The sequence below is a fragment of the Crinia signifera genome, chromosome 11 (genome assembly GCF_055691185.1).
Source record: "Crinia signifera chromosome 11, ASM5569118v1, whole genome shotgun sequence".
Taxonomy (NCBI): Eukaryota; Metazoa; Chordata; class Amphibia; order Anura; family Myobatrachidae; genus Crinia; species Crinia signifera.
In genome coordinates this window covers 103150790-103170183 of record NC_139227.1, presented here as the reverse complement: position 1 = coordinate 103170183, position 19394 = coordinate 103150790, and the positions used below count along the sequence as shown (strand labels likewise).

The 19394-nt window shown below is 47.4% G+C and overlaps 1 protein-coding gene across 4 annotated transcripts in view; it reads left to right on the top strand.

The window, feature by feature from the left end:
- The window catches only part of NAV2 (neuron navigator 2), a 426783-nt gene that overhangs the window by 352860 nt on the left and 54529 nt on the right, over positions 1 to 19394 (top strand). For all 4 annotated transcript variants that reach the window (XM_083164058.1, XM_083164057.1, XM_083164056.1 and 1 more), the window contains 2 exons: positions 1665 to 2048; positions 12607 to 12729. In XM_083164058.1, coding sequence (XP_083020184.1) covers positions 1665 to 2048; positions 12607 to 12729 — 507 coding nt within the window. The remainder of the gene's footprint in view (positions 1 to 1664; positions 2049 to 12606; positions 12730 to 19394) is intronic.

The window sequence follows — 19394 nt, the reverse complement described above, 5'->3', positions numbered from 1 at the left end:
TATGATCACCCCCTCCCCACCACCCAAATCTAACTCTCTGCGCATGTTACATCTGCCCCACCTGCAGTGCAGCATGGTTTTGTCAATTAGAGAAAAATATTTTGCTTTGCGGTAAGCTCTGAATCAGGCCCACAATACTCCGTGGAATTGACGGAGCATTTGGGGGAGGTTTCGGGGCAGTGGTGACAAAAACGCAGGAATGTAGAGATCATTTTCGGGACAGGGCAATGCATGCATCTGCAATCCAGTGCAGGTAACATAGCTCCAACGTCTCCAGCACAGACACGCTGCACGATTATATGCTACTCTGGCGTGGCATTAAATGACATACTCTCACACAGCTGCTGCGATGGTGTCAGTAGTCGTGTCATTAAATGACATACTCTCACACGGCTGCTGCGATGGAGTCAGTAGTCGTGTCATTAAATGACATACTCTCACACGGCTGCTGCGATGGAGTCAGTAGTCGTGTCATTAAATGACATACTCTCACACGGCTGCTGCGATGGAGTCAGTAGTCGTGTCATTAAATGACATACTCTCACACGGCTGCTGCGATAGCGCCAGTAGGTGTGTCATTGCACTGACATAATCTCACACGGCTGCTGCGATAGCACCAGTGGGCGTATCATTGCACTGACATACTCTCACACAGCTGCTGCGATAGCGCCAGTAGGTGTGTCATTGCACTGACATAATCTCACACGGCTTCTGCGATAGCACCAGTGGGCGTATCATTGCACTGACATACTCTCACACAGCTGCTGCGATAGCGCCAGTAGGTGTGTCATTACACTGACATAATCTCACACGGCTGCTGCGATAGCACCAGTGGGCGTATCATTGCACTGACATACTCTCACACAGCTGCTGCGATAGCGCCAGTAGGTGTGTCATTGCACTGACATAATCTCACACGGCTGCTGCGATAGCACCAGTGGGCGTATCATTGCACTGACATACTCTCACACAGCTGATGCGATGGCGCCAGTAGGTGTGTCATTACACTGACATACTCTCACACAGCTACTGCGATGGCGCAAGTAGGTGTGTCACTACATGATATACTCTCACACGGTTGCTGCGAAAGCACCAGTGGGCGTGTCATTGCACTGACATACTCTCACACAGCTGATGCGATGGCGCCAGTAGGTGTGTCACTACATGACAGACTCTCACACAGCTGCTGCGATAGCGCCAGTGGGCGTGTCATTGCACTAACATACTCTCACACAGCTGCTGCATACACATTCACAGCTGCAGTGTCAGGGAAACGTGTCCTGTTCACAGGTGCACAAGTGTCACCTACTGTAATATCTATGCAGCAGGAGCCAAGACCTACATGTTTTGGGTATTGCAAGGGGTGCTGTATTTTTCCTTTGTTTTTAAGGTTTACTGTTTTTCTAATTAGGGTTTTTTTTATCATTAATTGGTGCTAGAAGTAGAACTGTGTAATTAGAAGGACGATCATTGTTATTTCTGTTGTTAAACACACAATATTGTGCTCCTGGCACAGTTCGGCTTTTCGGTTCCTCAAGGTGTTTTCCTTACCCTCCTCTCGCTGTCCATGTTGCTCAGGGTGACGGCACATAATAACTCTGCATCACCTATTACTCCTCCCTCTTTGTTGAACCCATTCCTATGTCTTTTTTGCTTTTCCCCAGCACATTGGAAACAACGTTTGACAGTAACATCACTACTGAAATCAGCGGTCGCAGCATCCTCAGCTTGGCCGCACGGCCCACCCCTATGTCATGGAGACTGGGTCAGTCCAGCCCTCGCCTGCAGGCAGGCGACGCACCGTCCCTGGGCAACGGGTACCCGCCACGAGCCAGCGCCAGCCGTTTTATCAACTGTGAACCTGGGCGGTACATCTACCCTGCTCCTCTGAGGAGGCAGCTGGCCTCAAGGGGAAACATGGGCCACAGCGATGTCTCTGAGAAAGGGGAAGAGATGGACATGGAGAGTGTCAGCGTGGACGCAACGGGGTATATGAGCGATGGCGACGTACTGAGCAAGAACGTACGAAGCGATGAAGTCACCAGTGGGTAAGGATTCTCCTAATGGTCTAGGACCAGCCCTGTAGGGTGACCACGCTCATTACTAACCCATTATATTGTATAGGAATTGTGTTTGGTACCCATGTATCCTAGTGTAATCCTGTGGCCAAGTGGGAGGTGGGCTGGCTGGAGACGTGGCTCCACCCGCTAGACAGAGCTGATAACCAGGCACTATATATCGGGGGTTGTGACTGTGATGTCGCAATTCAGAGCGAATCACGTCATTGGGTCCCCCTCGGTCAGCCCACTTGTACTCTGTTGTGGGGGGGCTGCCGGGGACCCCCAGGAAAGTGCACTGGCGGATTTAAGGGGGGGGTGGGGTGGGGCGATCGCCCCTCCTAGACTGCTGCCAGTCCTTCCACTGACGGGCAGACGGTTGATGGAGGTGGCTGTGAAATGTGGTCGGGGCAGGACAGGAGCACACACACTGGCATCTGTGTGCTGACTTTCTCATAGCGGTCACAGTGATCACCGCTATGAGGAAGTCAGCACACAGCTGCCGCTCTGTGGGCGGCCGCTCTGACTGCACTGTCTATCTGCTTGGGGTCATCATGATCTGACTCTACTCCACCCGGGGTGCTGGCTGAGGAGGCAGTAAGTTGGGCGAGGGCAGGAGGTAGGAATATAGCGGGCATATTTGCTGCCCCCCCCCCAGAAGAAAGGTCTAGATCCGCCCCAGGGAAAGTGGGAGACCTGCCCAAGTGATTTTCGGGAGTCTGACAGCCATTCTGTGAGGGTGGACAAGTCTGCGCTCCATGAGGGTAGGAACGCTTCAGAAGTCCCTGGAAAATGTCCATCACGCCATTTTGAGATATGCGCATTGAAGTCTGAGCTCTGACTGCTGGGACAGAGGAGGGCTGAACACAGGCTTCCTCCTCTCTTAAAATGCCCCTGAATCTGGTACATATAATACCCTTGCAGAGGGGAATGTATTCTGAGATGAACATACATCCTTTTAAACCTGTTTTTTGTGGAGCAAAGTGCATCCAAGGCTACAGTACGCCCTAATAATTCATTAACAAACCTCCCATTCCAAATAAGAGAGAGCAATAATTCTATAGCAGTCTGGCTGCTATTACTCATTGCAGCCACTAGATGGCGCTATATTTGCACTATAGGTTTAAGTGACTTCACCAAATGCAGAATATGTGCCCTTTATTGGAAGTCATTAACTGTTATATTCTAGGAATTGACAGAAAGTGAGCGCGTGATCACCAGTCACAGCTGCAGTATTATGTGCATTCTACCTAAATAGAATGCTGTTATTCATATGACTAGGCGGGTCACTGAGGGGGTAAAACACAAGTGGGCTCATGGAATCCTCCGGCTAATATTTATACATTGAAGTTCCCAGAGTTTGTGGACATGAGGGGTGGGACCAGTGTTACAGCAAGGTCAGGGATTGTGTGTGTGTGTGTGTGTGTGTGTGTGTTATTTAGGCTACTGAAAGAGTCAGGAGGCAAATTTTGCATTGTAAAAAAAAATGACACATTGCACGATGACCTTAGCAGGGGTAGTGACATACTTGTCGGGTAATTGGCTCCCAATAAAATTAATCCTAGAATGTCTGTGTGTACATGTGGTAGGAAATATAGGGGGTTATTCAAGTTCTTTCGGTCCTCCGTGTATTCGCACAGAGGACCAATGTTGCGCATCTGCACATGCGCAGGCGCGTTTCTGCACATGCGCAGGTGTAGGGTGTGTGCACCCACGGCAAACTTTCCATGACAGGGGGGGGGGGGGGGCAGAGAAGGCCGGGGGGCGCCTAGGGCTGCCCCATTACCCATGGTAATGATAATGAGGTGTTGACGCGGGAGTAGAGGGCTGGCAGCTGACATCACCGTGCCAGCGTGCATATGTAAGTGACTTAAAAGTCACGGTACTTGTTTAGTTTTACGGCGGCAGATATATCGCATGCGACTTGCATACGATTCGATGTGCGATGCGATTTAGTACACGTTCATAACCCCACTATCCACTACGGCATGGAGTTGATATTTAATAGTGTGGCAAGCGCAGCGAGCCACCGAGCCTGAAGTGTAGCAAGCCCCGCGAGGGGACGCGGATTACTTTACAAGTATTCCGCGTGCGCTCGCCACGGAATACATGTAAAGTAATCTGCTTCCTCTTGAGGGGCTCACCACGCTTCGGGCTCGGTGGCTCGCCACACTATATAAAATCAACTCCATGCTGGAGTGGATAGTGGGGTTATGTACAGGTAATAAATCGCATATCGTATCTTATGCAAATCGCATGCGATATATCTGCCGCCGTGAAACTAAACAAGTACCAAAGTCACTTTTCTATACGTGTACCTTCCACATCTTTCGAATAGCGGAATATGTGTGCGCTATATAAATAACTGGTAATAAATAATAATAAATGTCCGCAGTCACATTGCTCTGCAAATCCAATGGGGCAAGACTGGGCCAAGGTTTACAGAACTAACATGTGCAGATGTCAGCAACCTCTGTCTCTGTTCTGTGACGGTTTGGAGACTTTTACTTGTGTCCTAGAAGCTGAGACCGTTGGGTTGGTCTATTGATCTTCCTGTAAAGCGGAAGCTAGGAACCAGTGTCTGTGGTACCATGGGGCGCGTTGACCTTATTATACATTGCTGGTAGTCTGCCGTCTCAGCCACCTCTAAGGCTGCATTTCCCCGCTCCGCCTCTCTGGTTCTCTTCCCCGCTGGGCAGAAAATAATTGCACTAAACCCATCTATTCTTCCTCAGGATGGGAATGGTGACCACAGCGAGGTCTTTCCTGGGGGCTCGTTTAGAAGTCAAACTGTTCAGTCATTTCCCTTAGAATATAATCGGAAGAGAGAATTCTGTCCCTGTGATATCAGATCCTGCTCAGTTATCCTGTCCTGGGGAGTCGCTGTGAGCCTGATTGCTGGGGTCTGGGATACGGGAGGGGGGGAAGGCATTGTTCCCACGCGTTACATTGCTTTATTAGACTCTAGTGCAAATACCACCGCTATCAGGTAGCGCCATCTTCTGGTGGTAGTACTGCTGTGCTTATTGCAGTGAGCCGCCCTACTCCTGGTGAAGTCAAATCACAGTATGTCACTCTACTCCTGGTGATATCATAGGGCAATGGTCACTACTGCTGATGTCACTGTACATCTGGTAGATGTGCAGTATGTCATTGTTCTCCTGGTGATGTCATAGTATAGTAGTCACTACTGCTGATGTCACTTCACATCTGGTAGATGTGTTGTATGTCATTCTTCTCCTGGTGATGTCATAGGGCAGTAGTCACTACTGCTGATGTCACTATACATCTGGTAGATGTGCTGTATGTCATTCTTCTCCTGGTGATGTCATAGGGCAGTAGTCACTAGTAGTAGTTTGTTTATTTATAAGGTGCCACAAAGTGTCCGCAGCGACCTACATAGCAAACAAATTACAAGGTAACATATAGGGTGTGTTGATAAAATACTGCATAAATAGGGGTATTGCTGGTAGAACTAAAATCAACATCAGTTCTGAAGTAGGTGTCGAAATTGTCGAGGAGACTGAAGATGAAGTAGAGGAAGGGAAGAACAGGGCAGGAGCACTGGTGAGGTAAAGAGGTAGGGTGAGTACTTGAGGAAGGAGGGCCCTACTCATAACAGTTAACAGACTAAAAGGAGGTTGGTGGACGAACGAAAAACAATAGGATAAGTAGGAACGGATGGGAACGGATGAAGGGGTAGGGTAGGCAGGATAGGAGGAGCGAAAAAGGTTAGGAGGAGGAGGGATAGGCTAGTCGGAAGAAGTGAGTTTTGAGGGAGCGCTTGAAGGAGGTAAGGGAATCAGAAAGCCTGATGGGTGGCGGGAGGTTGTTCCAGTGCAGGGGGGCAGCGAGAGAAGTCTTAGACACGGGAGTGGGAGGAGGTGATTAGGTGAGAGGTCAGGCGGTGGTCGGCAGCGGAGCGAAGTGGATGGGAGGGAGTGTGGATAGAGATCAGTGAAGAGAGGTAAGGAGCGGTGGAGGAGGAGAGAGCCTTGTAGGTGGTGGTGAGGAGTTTAAAGAGAACTCGGAAAGGAATGGGGAGCCAGTGAAGAGATAGACAGAGTGGGGAGGCGGAGGTAGAGCGGCAGGAGAGGAAGATGAGCCTAGCAGCGGCATTAAGAATGGATTGGAGAGGGGCGAGGCGGGCGAGAGGTAGCCCGGAGAGAAGGATGTTGCAGTAGTTAAGGCGGGAGATGACAAGAGAGTGAATGAGAATTTTGGTCGCGTCAGTGGAGAGGAATGGTCTGATGCGTGAGATGTTGCGTAGGTGAAAGCGGCAAGACTGTGAGAGAGCACGAATGTGGGGGGTGAAAGAGAGGGAGGAGTCAATGATGACACCGAGGCAGCGCGTTTGGTCGGTGGAGGTGATCTCGGTTTCACAAATGCTGATGGAGATAGTGGGAGAAGAGGGGATGTTCGGGGGATGGAAGATTAGAAGTTCAGTTTTAGCCATGTTTAGTTTCAGGAAGCTACTGCTGATGTCACTATACATTTGGTAGATGCAAAGTATACAGTAGTTCGCTGGTAATTGTTACAGGAAATTTGCTGGACATGGGGGAAATATCCCCATCCATGATGTATTACATTATTTATTTATTTACAGTGTCTTATATAGCAGCAGATTCCGTTGCGCTTTACAATAGTAGACAGTGATACAACAAACTGGGTAACAGACAGACTTGGGGGTTAGAGGGCCCTGCTGCAAGCTTACAGTCTATAGGACATTATTACATTATCCAAAATATAATTGACTAGTTGCCAGCTGATCAGTGCTAATCACCTGGTAAGAGCTGAATATTGATGCACAAAACACACTTTAAGGGCCAAATTCAATGCTGCGAAATCCACAAATTTGCTGTAAATTATCAGTGAAAATGGATTTGCTGTAATTTTACCGCATATTTCAATTCACCACCTCAGAGCAGGTAATACCATTAGGGAAAATCCCTACTTTAAGTTAAAAATGTCAGGATTTGGTTCAGATACCCCCTGAATGCCTAATAAGGCACATAGAAGTTTTTTAATTATCTTTAATTGACCAGTCATCTTTGGGGTGAAGAAGTGCAAAATGATGGAAATTGGGGTACAGTATATATTGGGTTCATTTATGAGTGGGACAAGTCTTTTTAGGCTTGCAGGAGGGGGTATTCTTTTTTAACAAAATTTTTTCGTTTTTCATCAAATGACCCAAATATATATTTGTATTATATACCATTTTTATATACTCTCAATTTAATTTAATCACTTATTTTGATGAAAAACACTTGCTTTCTATTGTTTTTTTTTATTGTTTCTTAAAATATGCATATATTAGCCATTTTACACAATTAAAATACACCAAATACTGTTATTCTAACCTCTAATAAACGTCTATATTGCTATCCGACGTCCGTTTCGCTTCAGTTTTGATGGTACAGGAAGATTTACCTATTTTTTACTTTGCAACCCCGACAGCAATCACCGTAATCTTGTTTTTGCAAATTTGCAGTTGAAACGCAGAATGGTTTTTTTCGCTGCAAAAACAGCGATTGTGCTAAATGACTAACTGGATTGGGAATTGTACAGCACTGTGCCCGCTATAGCCTTGTCTGTGTGATTAGTCCTGGACAGAGCATTTCTTATTGAGGACTGATGGAGGAAACGTTCCCCAGCAGAAGGCCTCATGTCTGGGCGTTATCTTGGTGATCTCCCCACGCTGAGCTGCTGTGTAGGTTCTGCAGGCTGGTGTAAGTTTGCAGAGAGACTTGTATCATTGCCCCTGGGATAGCTCTCACTAGTATGTGATCTCCCCAGCCAGCCTCCTCCATTCTTTGGAACCTACCCTGGGGGCATTTACATGTTGACGTTGGGTAGATCCACATGAAGCCCTCTGAGAGCACTGGAGCTTGCAGCTTTTGTGTCTCTCCTCCCAGCCTCCTGTACAACACACAGACCAGGCTGTGACATCCAGCCGCCTCTCTGTCTGTGACACTGTCACCGACAGCTGCCGGACCGTCAGGCTGGGCCCATTCTGGGTGCACCTTCTCCCCCTTCCTCCAGGTATGTGCACACCTTATATTTCTTACATCACCTCGGGAGAGCGTAATTAGATTGCCAGCTTCTGGTAACGTCTGACAACATACAACTTGTCCCTGTTTTACGTAACATGCAGAAGTACTGAGTGTGGGACTATCTGCTCTCCACTCCCTCCTGATTTACTAAAAGACGGTGTCAGGGCCCTCTACCATAGATAATAATGATAATAAAAATTGGTTCATTACATGAGAATGTTGACATTATTATTATTATTATTTTTATTGGCATATATAATAAGACTTTAACGCTGCTCCTCCCCTCTTTGGGGGGGATTAAGGGGCTTTGCGCATCGGTGGCCACTAAAGGGCATCTGATGGAGACTGGTATCTAAGTATTATTATTATAATAAAATAGCATTACGTGTGTTGTTACCCTTAGCAACCAGTCATTTTATTTCATTCCCTCCTCCGCTTTTGGAAAAATTACCCTTAGGGGGGAATTTATTAAAGCTTCTAAAAATAAAAAAATATAAAAAAAGGGTAATGTTGCCCGTAGCAACCAATCAGATTGTGTCTAGAATTTGTCTTTATTAAATTTAAGTAATAAGCCTTTTGAAGTGATTAAAGTGGATGGTGATAACGCAGCAGCCAATCAGCACTTAATTGCCATGTTACAGGCTGGGCTTGAAAACTGACACTTAGGATCTGATTGGCTGCTACGTTATCACCGGACACTTTATCACTTTGCCAGGCTTAACTCTTCGAGTGCCAAGTGAATTTGTCAAAATAGGTGTGAAAAGTGGCAAGCAAAACATTTGTATTCATGATAATGACCTGTAATGTTCCCTTATATACAGTAGGAAATATTATATTTTTTTTACACATTTTTTATTTGAATTTATATAACAAATGTGAGCGACGCCGGCACTTTTAACGGATATTTTGAGCATCTCTCACAGAGATGTTGGACCTCTAAGGGTTAATACATCTACCCCCGTGTTTGAAAAATGACAGCTAGTAGCTGATTGGTTGGTGCTTTATCTCTCACATTTTGATAAATACTGCCCATAGTGAGAGAGAGATCCGTATATTAGTATTTGGGTGTGCCACATTATAGTCAACTGTTATCTTACTGCAGACGCAGTCGGCCGTATCCAAAACTCCCAAATATTCCCAAATACAGAATTTTGTTGCTGTGACCAAGAGATCGTGACGCCGCTGCTCTCTGATGGTTCAGTGTACACAAACTGTGTTATATACACGCAATGGCTGTGTGAATACGGTGTATACGAAACATGAATACATTCCAAACTACGGGAAACATCCGTTATCCAAAATACTTCTGGCCCCCAGCATTTCAGATATGGGAGACTCTATGTTCTGCCGCAGAACCTACATGTGATAATAAAGAAGGTCATGGAATTGGTATTCCAGAAGTAGCATCGCTATATATCTGAGCATGTGTGTATGCTGACACAATAACCTTTGCCCTTAGACCATGGGTAACAATGCACACTGTCAGAGCATCCTTCCATACCGATTTGTCCTGTTATCCATCGGTCTGTAAGGTGTCACCAGCAGGGCCCTCGCTTCTCCCGTCTGCCCCCTCCTTGCCCTCTGGTGCATATTTGTGTCATGCCTTTTGCACATTTTTTATGGAACTTGATGGGCACCTTACCCGACCTCTCAGACCCGGGTACATAGCTGCGCGTTTATCGACCTCTGTGTTCTACACAATAAGCCATCGGCGGACATTACTAGCCAAGCTTGCCCCAGGTCTTTGAGAATGACACGCTACCGACTCGTTCCCTCACATGCAGATTCTCATCTAATTCCCTGAAAGCAGATACGGCTCTAAAATGGCGGCAAATTCTTAGACGCTGTACAAACCTTAATCTTACCGTATAATCGGGGGCACCCAGGCAGGCTCTCATTTCACAGGGGGTTCAGACTGATCCTCCCACTCATTAAATATTGGAGAGGCTTATCATGGGAGAAATAGGAGAGGGTCATATTCACTAACCCACAGCTCAGCGAAAATTGCACATCTGCGCTGTGGGGATTAGCTCCGGTTTAAGTGTTAGGTGTTTATTGTTGGTATGATATTACTAGACTGGAAATACTCCGTCTTCTATTATATTCATTTATTCTGTGGTAAGGTTTCCTCTTATAATGATCGAGTGAAGCGGACACATCTAAATAATATCTGTATCTGATGTCATCGCTTTAGGAAAACGTGTGTTATATGGAGTAACGCATGCCCTACTGCTGGCTATATATGATGTCATCGCTATAGGAAAACGTGTGTTATATGGAGAAATGCATTCCCTACTGCTGGCTATATATGATGTCATCGTTATAGGAAAACGGGTGTTATATGGAGTAACAGGGCCGGATTATAATGGAGGCACAAGGGGTCAGTGCCCCTGGGCCCCCCTCTAGTTAGGGGCCCCCTGTGGTTGGCATGTATTTAAAAAAAAAAAAATGTTTTTTTTTGTATTTTTTGTTTTTAGCTAAAGGTTTTGTCCATGGGTGGGGTAGTGCTGCAGCTTCACCTATCTGCCAATGTGACAATGATTTATGGTGCTGAACATCGGGAGCCAAGGCACACTGATTGCACAAGTGTGCAGTGCATTTCTGGGACTTGACTAAGTCCCCTGACACTTTGCACCAGAGGACAGAGGCTGAGAAGTTTGTGCTGAGCTCTGATTGGTGGAGCTCATTACATGCTTCTCAGGTCCATGGAGAACAGCAGCAGCAGCTTAGTCATGGGAGGGTTTTTAATCAGAGGCAGCAATAGGACTGTGAGGTCTCCTCCAGAGTAAGGGGCAGAGGGACAAACACAGGCTTTTCATGTGGTGTGTGTGTGTGTGTGTGTGTGTGTGTGTGTGTGTGTGTGTATATATATATATATATATATATATATATATATATATATATATATATATCCCCTGCAGTTAACCATTAACCAAGTTTACTCTGTGTTTTGACAGTATAATTTTCTCCCATGCAGTGTGCGGCCAGTAATGACAAGTGCAAGGGGGCCCCCCGGTCTAAAGTACCCCGGGCCCCCCAAAGGCTTAATCTGGCACTGTGGAGTAACGCATTCCCTACTGCTGGGTATATATGATGTCATCCCTTTAGGAAAACGTGTGTTATATGGACTATTGCATTCCCTACTGCTGGCTATATATGATGTCATCGCTTTAGGAAAACGTGTGTTATATGGAGAAATGCATTCCCTACTGCTGGCTATATATGATGTCATCGCTATAGGAAAACATGTGTTATATAGAGTAACGCATTCCCTACTGCTGGGTATATATGATGTCATCCCTTTAGGAAAACGTGTGTTATATGGACTATTGCATTCCCTACTGCTGGCTATATATGATGTCATCGCTTTAGGAAAATATGTGTTATATGGAGTGACACATTCCCTACTGCTGGCTATACATGATGTCATCGCTATAGGGAAACATGTGTTATATGGAGTAACGCATGTCCTGCTGCTGGGTATATATGATGTCATCGCTTTAGGGAAACGTGTGTTATATGGAGTAACGCATGTCCTGCTGCTGGGTATATATGATGTCATCCCTTTAGGAAAACGTGTGTTATATGGACTATTGCATTCCCTACTGCTGGCTATATATGATGTCATCGCTTTAGGAAAATATTTGTTATATGGAGTGACACATTCCCTACTGCTGGCTATACATGATGTCATCGCTATAGGGAAACATGTGTTATATGGAGTAACGCATTCCCTACTGCTGGCTATATATGATGTCATCGCTATAGGAAAACGTGTGTTACTGTATATGGAGTAACACATTCCCTACTGCTGGCTATATATGATGTCATTGCTATAGGAAAACATGTATATTATATGGAGTGACACATTCCCTACTGCTGGGTATACATAATGTCATCCCTTTAGGAAAACGTGTGTTATATGAACTATTGCATTCCCTACTGCTGGCTGTATATGATGTCATCGCTATAGGAAAACGTGTGTTATAAGGAGTAACGCATTCCCTACTGCTGGCTATATATGATGTCATCGCTGTAGTGAAACGTGTGTTATATAGAGTGACACATGTCCTGCTGCTGGGTATATATATTGTCATAGCTTTAGGGAAACGTGTTATATGGAGTAACGCATTCCCTACTGCTGGCTATATATGATGTCATCGCTATAGGAAAACGTGTGTTATATGGAGTAACGCATTCCCTACTGCTGGCTATATATGATGTCATCGCTATAGGGAAACACGTGTTATATGGGGTAATGCATGCCTGATTCTGAGCACAGGCAGGTCTGTTTGAAAGGCAAATAACTGGGGTCCATGTGACTCTGAATAATCACTATAAATATCATATGGCCGCAGTGTTGTATGTGATCCTGTGTGATAACAAGTGTCACTTTCCTGTGCATTGCTGCGCCGTGTTTTATACACGCCGGTACAATCTGTAGTATAACATGAGAGGTGCTGTAATGCTGACATGATTTCCCTGCTTCGTCTCAGGTATATGACAGACGGGGGGCTGAGTCTCTACACCCGAAGACTGAACCGGCTACCTGACGGCATGGCAGCTGTGCGGGAAACCCTTCAGCGCAATACGTCTGGTGGACAAGGAGACGCTGACAGGTGAGATTTCCGTCTCTCTCTGTAACCTGTACAAAGGACTAAGGATATTACCACAGTCCATGTTCATTCAGATCCAATTGATTCATTGAATTATGTACAGTACAGTTATATCCACAGAAATCTGCTACATGATATGCAATAATGCGATTTGCATAGGGATGCACTTCAAATGGGCTAATTAAAGTCTTTGTTTGTGCTTAAAAGGAATGACTGACCTTACAACGGGCCATTGCATTGAACCGGGGATTCTATAGACCACAGGTTCTCAAACTCGGTCTTCAGGACCCCACACAGTGCATGTTTTGCAGGTCGTCTCACAGAATCACAAGTAAATAATGTGGAACTTTTTAAATGTGTCACTGAGTAATGAATGCACCTGTGCACTTGCCGGGTGACCTGGAAAACATGAACTGTGTGGGGTCCTGAGGACCGAGTTTGAGAACCTCTGCTATAGGTTATTAATAAAAATTGTATTTATATACCAGTGGGACTGCTTGAAATAAAGGAACTATGACTACAGGTTAAATTTGCAGAAAATGGTCATGAACATGGGGCCTGTTTCAGAGATGGACGCAGATCTCAGAAGCTCACCATCTTCATGGTTAATGCGATTTTACTGTCATAACCCCTGAAAACTGAAATCGCTTCTCTGCCTGAAATTGCCCGTTAAAGTCTCAGAAAATCCTGTTGCTGCAACTTGACCGTACTCCCATTTTGGTAGACTATCTTTAGCAATGACTCTTAATTATTGCAGTGCAGTTAATTCTGTTGATCTGTTACTAATCAGTGTCCATTATTCACAAGACGTATGCCAATTTACATCAGCAGTGTGTTTCTGAGTTTTCCCCAGGTGATTTCAGACATAGATGTCGGGTATCATATGTTAATTTAGTATTCTGATTTTCAGCAAATATTTCTTGAATTGCTGATCCCTTCATATGATTTGTTTAGTCTCTTGCCTTTACAAGCCATTGCCGTCAGCTATTGACCCAGTAGATTTGTAAAAGAAGAGGACATTCCTAGCCAGCAGCGGTCATACAACAACAAAAAGGGCAGCACCTGATTAACTGCCAGTTTGTACTTTAATATTAACCCAGGCTCTATCCGCATACATAAGACTCGGCTGTCATTACACGTGGACCATACAGTCTGCTACAAGGCATGTGCCTTACTAAGACTTACAGAAGTTACCCAAAACCCAGGTTACAATGCAATAGAACCCCTTTTTACAATCTGAGCGAACCTCACTTGTTCCAGAGCACCGTGCCGCTACATGATCAATAAGCATTATAAGCAATCAGATTTTTTTCCTTCATAATCCACTCATGCTGCAGTCAGATCTACCTCACATTGCCCCTCTGGTGCAGATCACTGGTGATACGTTCTAGATGGGATTCTTTCCTCCCTGTGATCCTCAGACGGACTTTGAAAAGTCCATATGTTCGTTATCTGTGTTTATGTAGCTTAATGTCAACCTTCAGTTGCTATCTATAGCCTGGACCGAGGAAATGACTTATATTGTCACGTTATTATGCAACAATATTATTAACAGCATAGCAGCTGCAAACGGCTCGTCCGTCATAACAGATTGTCTGGGAGTTCTATGGAAGATGGGGTGTTGCTCTTAGCAACCACGAGTCTATCTACTATTTTCTAGAAGGTGCTAAATAAATAAGTAGTAGAATCTGATTGGTTGCAATGGGCAACATCCCATCTTCAGAGAGAATAACGTCTTCAACAGAACTCCCATCTTAGTAAATTCCCCACCTCTAAGCATAGAACCCCCCAGGTCCAGTCGCGCCACAGTGATGCGAAGTGTCATTGCGCGATTGTGACGCTGTGCAGTGTGTGTGTGTGTGTGTGTCTGCTGGCCTATAGCGCACCCATTGTTGCCCTGAGAACAGTGCTATTATTAGAACAGGCCTTAACTGGTCATTCCCCGCGTAGCTGTAAATTCCTCGCTGACTGCTGATAAATGATTGCATCAGAGGTCAGAGAAACCTACAGCAGCGGATGGGGATTATAGGTGAGGAGTAATAGGAGGGCAGCCTAAGGCTCCACAGATGTACTAGAACTACAAGTTCCAGCATGCCAGTTGCTTTTAGGACACTGGGGCAGATTAGGAGCCTCCGACTTGTTAGGTCTGGTCGATCCGATTCACAACCAGGAGAATGTGTTTTGTGCAGTTTTTGACCTTTGATCTCCGTAACGTCAGTTCTCAAAGTTACGGATGTAGTTTCAAAGGCCTCCCAGTGGGTTATATACAATGGTGGTCAGAACCGTTCACACCGGTCGCAGAGTTGTTGGTGGAAATGTCACATACCGTGCATTGGCTTCTAGGATTGATGCAAGTACGCCATCCGCCACCATAGAGTCAGTGACTGATCCACTGCTACGTTATTGGTGCAGGAAATACGCCACTGGTGGCACTGCGCCATTCCATTTGTTTGTAGTGAGAGCATACCGGATTACTCTGCTGTGATTGGTCCTCTTCCAGTTACTAGAGAACTGTCCTAATTACCACAACACCCCATCGAGTCATACGGGACAGATCTGTCACTCATCCACACATAGGCCCTTATTCTAATCGGATCGGTACGGCCCGCGTGCGGCCGTACCGCCGATGTTTTTACTCTGCACATGCGCAGAGGTGAATCTGCGCATGTGCAGCCCCCTTCGCCGCAGACGTATTTCGTCCGCCGCAAAGGGGGCGTATAGGGGCGTGAGAGGCATCATGCCCTCATTTCCCTATGTGTACGCCCCGCGTTTCATGGGCTTTCCCATGCAAACGCGGGGCGTATGCATGGTAATGAGGCCATGACGCAACTCATGGGGGCGGAAAGCTGACGTCGCCGGATGTCAGCTTTCAGCCCCCATACAAGCTACCACACGGACGATTGTCCGTGTGGTCTCAGCTTGCGGGAGCTGCCGCGGCGTGCGGACCTGCCTTCGATGGTCGACGACCATCGAATGCAGGGGGCAGCTCCCACCATGGTGGAGGCGTAGCCTCCACCATTTTTATGCGGATCGCCAGCCGTCCGTGTACGGACGGCCGTGGCGATCCGTAGGGTGGGCGGGGATTGGTTTGTGCGGCCGGAGCCCCGTGTGCGGCTCTGGCCGCACCAACCAGAATAAGGGCCATAATATTTGTCAGCCTGCAAAGCGGTAGTATGGGAAAGGGACGCATATAGCGGTATAGGGGAGTACAGCATATGGCGTCATGTTGCAGTATACTACAGATTAATACTACAGATTATTTCTTATATAGCGCAGCATATTTATTTATAATTTTTAACAGTTTCTTATATAGCGCAGCATATTCCGTTGCGCTTTACAAAAAGAGACAGTGATCCAACAAACAGGGTATTTACAGACAGTCAAACGGTATGAGGGCCTTGCTCGCAAGCTTGCAATCTATAGAGCATATAGCATATTCTCATAGGCATGCACGGTCATCCGATAATCCCTCAATCGGACAAATCGCTGATCAGCGATCAACTCTAAATCAGGCCCTATATATGGACTATGGATGGGCTTAGAGTCCTGCCGGACGGTGTAGGACTGGAATATATACAGATAGAAGTGATACAAATCTAACATAACATTATTATTATTATTAGAGATGGGTGGGCTCCCAAACACAAGGCTCTGGTCTAGGTTTTCAGACCTGCACAAGTGAGAACTTGGCTGATTGCAGTAGAAGAGATTTAAACCTTGTTCAGTTTGCTGCTCATTGCGCTGGTGCCTGGTAGGGGCCAGTTAGTAGGCATAAGTGTTTTAGCACCAGGGACTTGGACCGCCATTGCTCTAAGGCGTTGCCGCATGGAGCGCTGTTTGGCAAAGTACCTTTCTTCTATTGTTTATATGAAGCCTTGTTTGTTGTAAAGTGGATTTGTGGCTTGTATGCGATTAAATACACAAATACTGAAAACTGCCTGCTGTGTCCTCTCTGAATGGCGAACCTATTTCTTATATATTTAGCCAGATCTGTCACTCATCCCCTGTGTAAATAACGTTCCCGCCCAGCAGGATACACAAACCCGCCCCCCCAGGGAAAAGTGTTCTATGTGTATAACGTTCTACACACCCCACCCCCTTGACATGACCTCCCCCCGCCCAACCAGGGCTACAGTACACGCCCACCGTCTACCATTACTCCACAGACACCATCAACTATTACTCCCGCACCACCCCCCCCTCTCTCCCCCTGCCAGCAAACCGACCCCCCTCCCGCAATTCGCGGGCCCCCTGCGAGCCCCCCCCCCACGATTCACGGGTCCCCCGCGACTCCCGTGATTCGCGGGACCCCCGCCACCCCCCACCCTCCCGCAATTCACGGCACACCCTGCGACCCCCCCCCCCATTCGCGGGACCCCTCCCGCGATTCGCGGGACCCCCCCCCGCGGGCGCGATTCGCGGAACACCCGCGACCCCTCCCTCGATTCGCGGCGCCCTCCCGCGATTCGCAGCGCCCTCCCGCGATTCACGGCACCCCCCCACAACCCCCCTCCAGCGATTCACGGCGCCCCCCTCCCGTGATTTGCGGACCCTAGCCCCCTCCTGCGATTTGCGGACCCCCTCCCGCGATTCACGGACCCCCACGGCACCTCCCACGCCCCCTCCCGCGATACGTGACCCCCCGTGACACACCCCCCACCATTCACAATTCATGACCCCTGCGCCCCCCCCTCCCTTCATTCATTCACAGCACCCCCCGAGTCCCTCCTGCGATTCACGGACCCCCACAACCTCCCCTCCCGCAATTCACTGACCCCCACAACCCCCCTCCCGCAATTTGCGGACCCCCCTTCCAGCAATTCAAGGCCCCCCCATGCCCCCTCCCGCCATTTGCAGACCACCGCCCCTCCTGCTAATCGCAGATCCCCGCACCCCCTCCCGCAATTTGCAGACCTCCCTGACCCCACTGCCAGAAGTGTCCCCACGGTCCTCTGCACCAGCGCCACAACTTTTATCAATGTCTTGCCCACATACCACTATTATACAGCCTCCTGCTCTTATACACCCCGTTACTCCCTCCCAGTGTGAGGAGACGCTCACCCACTGCCGGGAGCTGCATACTGTCCCCCAACCTCCTCCAGTTCTAGGGATGCCCATCGACCATCAATGATTTCAAATCATCGATGGTTTATGGCCGATGTTGAATACTTTTGCCATCAATGTGGGAGGACCAGATGGTTTCCCTACATCAATGGCAAAGGAGAACCGATCAAGTTTCAAATTTTTTTAAGGTGCCGGGACACGGAGCATAGCTCCGCACCCCCACACCCGGAAGTCCTGCCACCGAGTTCTGATTGACCCACGGCCTGTTCAGTCAGATATAATGGATGACCATCGATAGCTACAACAATCGATGGTTATCTAAGTAATATGTTACTACTATCGATGGCATGGTGCAAAATCGCCATCAATGCCAACCATCGATGGCGTCCGCACCAATGCCCATCCCTACTCTGCAACAGCCAAAAACCTTTACTACCCCTCATGCCCACACACCTCTATCACTGCCCTGCCTCCTGTTCTCCTGCCCCGTAACTTCCGCCAGTGGGTACCCGCTCACCCTGTGTTGCCCACATTCCCCTATCATGCTTTACCACCCAGCCTCCTGCTCTCATGCACCCTAACTCCCACCCAGTAGGAGGAGACACTGACTCAGGGCCACCGTCCTGTACTCCTGTGCTGCCACGCTGGACCCTCACCCACTGGCAGAAGCTGCACAGTGTCCCCCACCCTCCTCTTTAGTCCCCCTTATGCCCACACACCCCTATCACTACCAAGTCTCCTGTTTTCCTGTGTCGTGACCTCCGCCAGTGGGGAGACGCTGACTCAAAAACACCCTACTATACTATTGCACACACACACACCTAAACAACGCGCACACACAGCCCCCCCCCCCCACCCACAAATGTCACTGTACCCTCCACACTGTCAATGTACATCTTACTCTGTAACCGCTTTTTAATTAAACAAAACAATACACACCCCCTTCCACATCATATGCTCTCTATTTAACACATTTCACCTATAACTCAAGTTGCAATACAGGCATCTTACATACAATTCTAACCATATGTCTCATATGCAAACGTTCACAAATTAAGGGGGCGCAGCCCCTTACGCCGGTGTGAAGAGCGCCTGTAGGGCGCAATGAATCACCTAGTATATATATATATATATATAGTGCAGACTTATATCTCAGTGTCCTACAGGGTATATTTCAGTCATTTGCATCAGTCCCTGTGTTTGTGAAATAGTTGGAAACGCATGCAAGAGCACATACAAACTCAACACATATAATTTCTTGGTTCTGTTTATAGCTCTTGGCCTCAGTGCTGTGAGTCGGTAGTGCTAACCACTACACCACCATGCTGGCCCTGGCCTAGACCAATCTGGGACATCCTGGGACTGATGCAGAGTGAGTGACTCTAATGGTTAATACTCAGCAGACACATAGAAATCATTAGTTATAAGATAACCGCTGATAGTGTGAACAAGCGACCTGTCGGAGTCTATAGTCCGCTTCGGGGCCCTTTCTCACACTCAGAATACACAGTCACACCCCTGTGTGACCTGGCGGTGACGGTGTTCCCAGCTGTGTGTGATAATCTCACAGTCATTGTATCTGTTCTGTATCTGGTATCATGCGG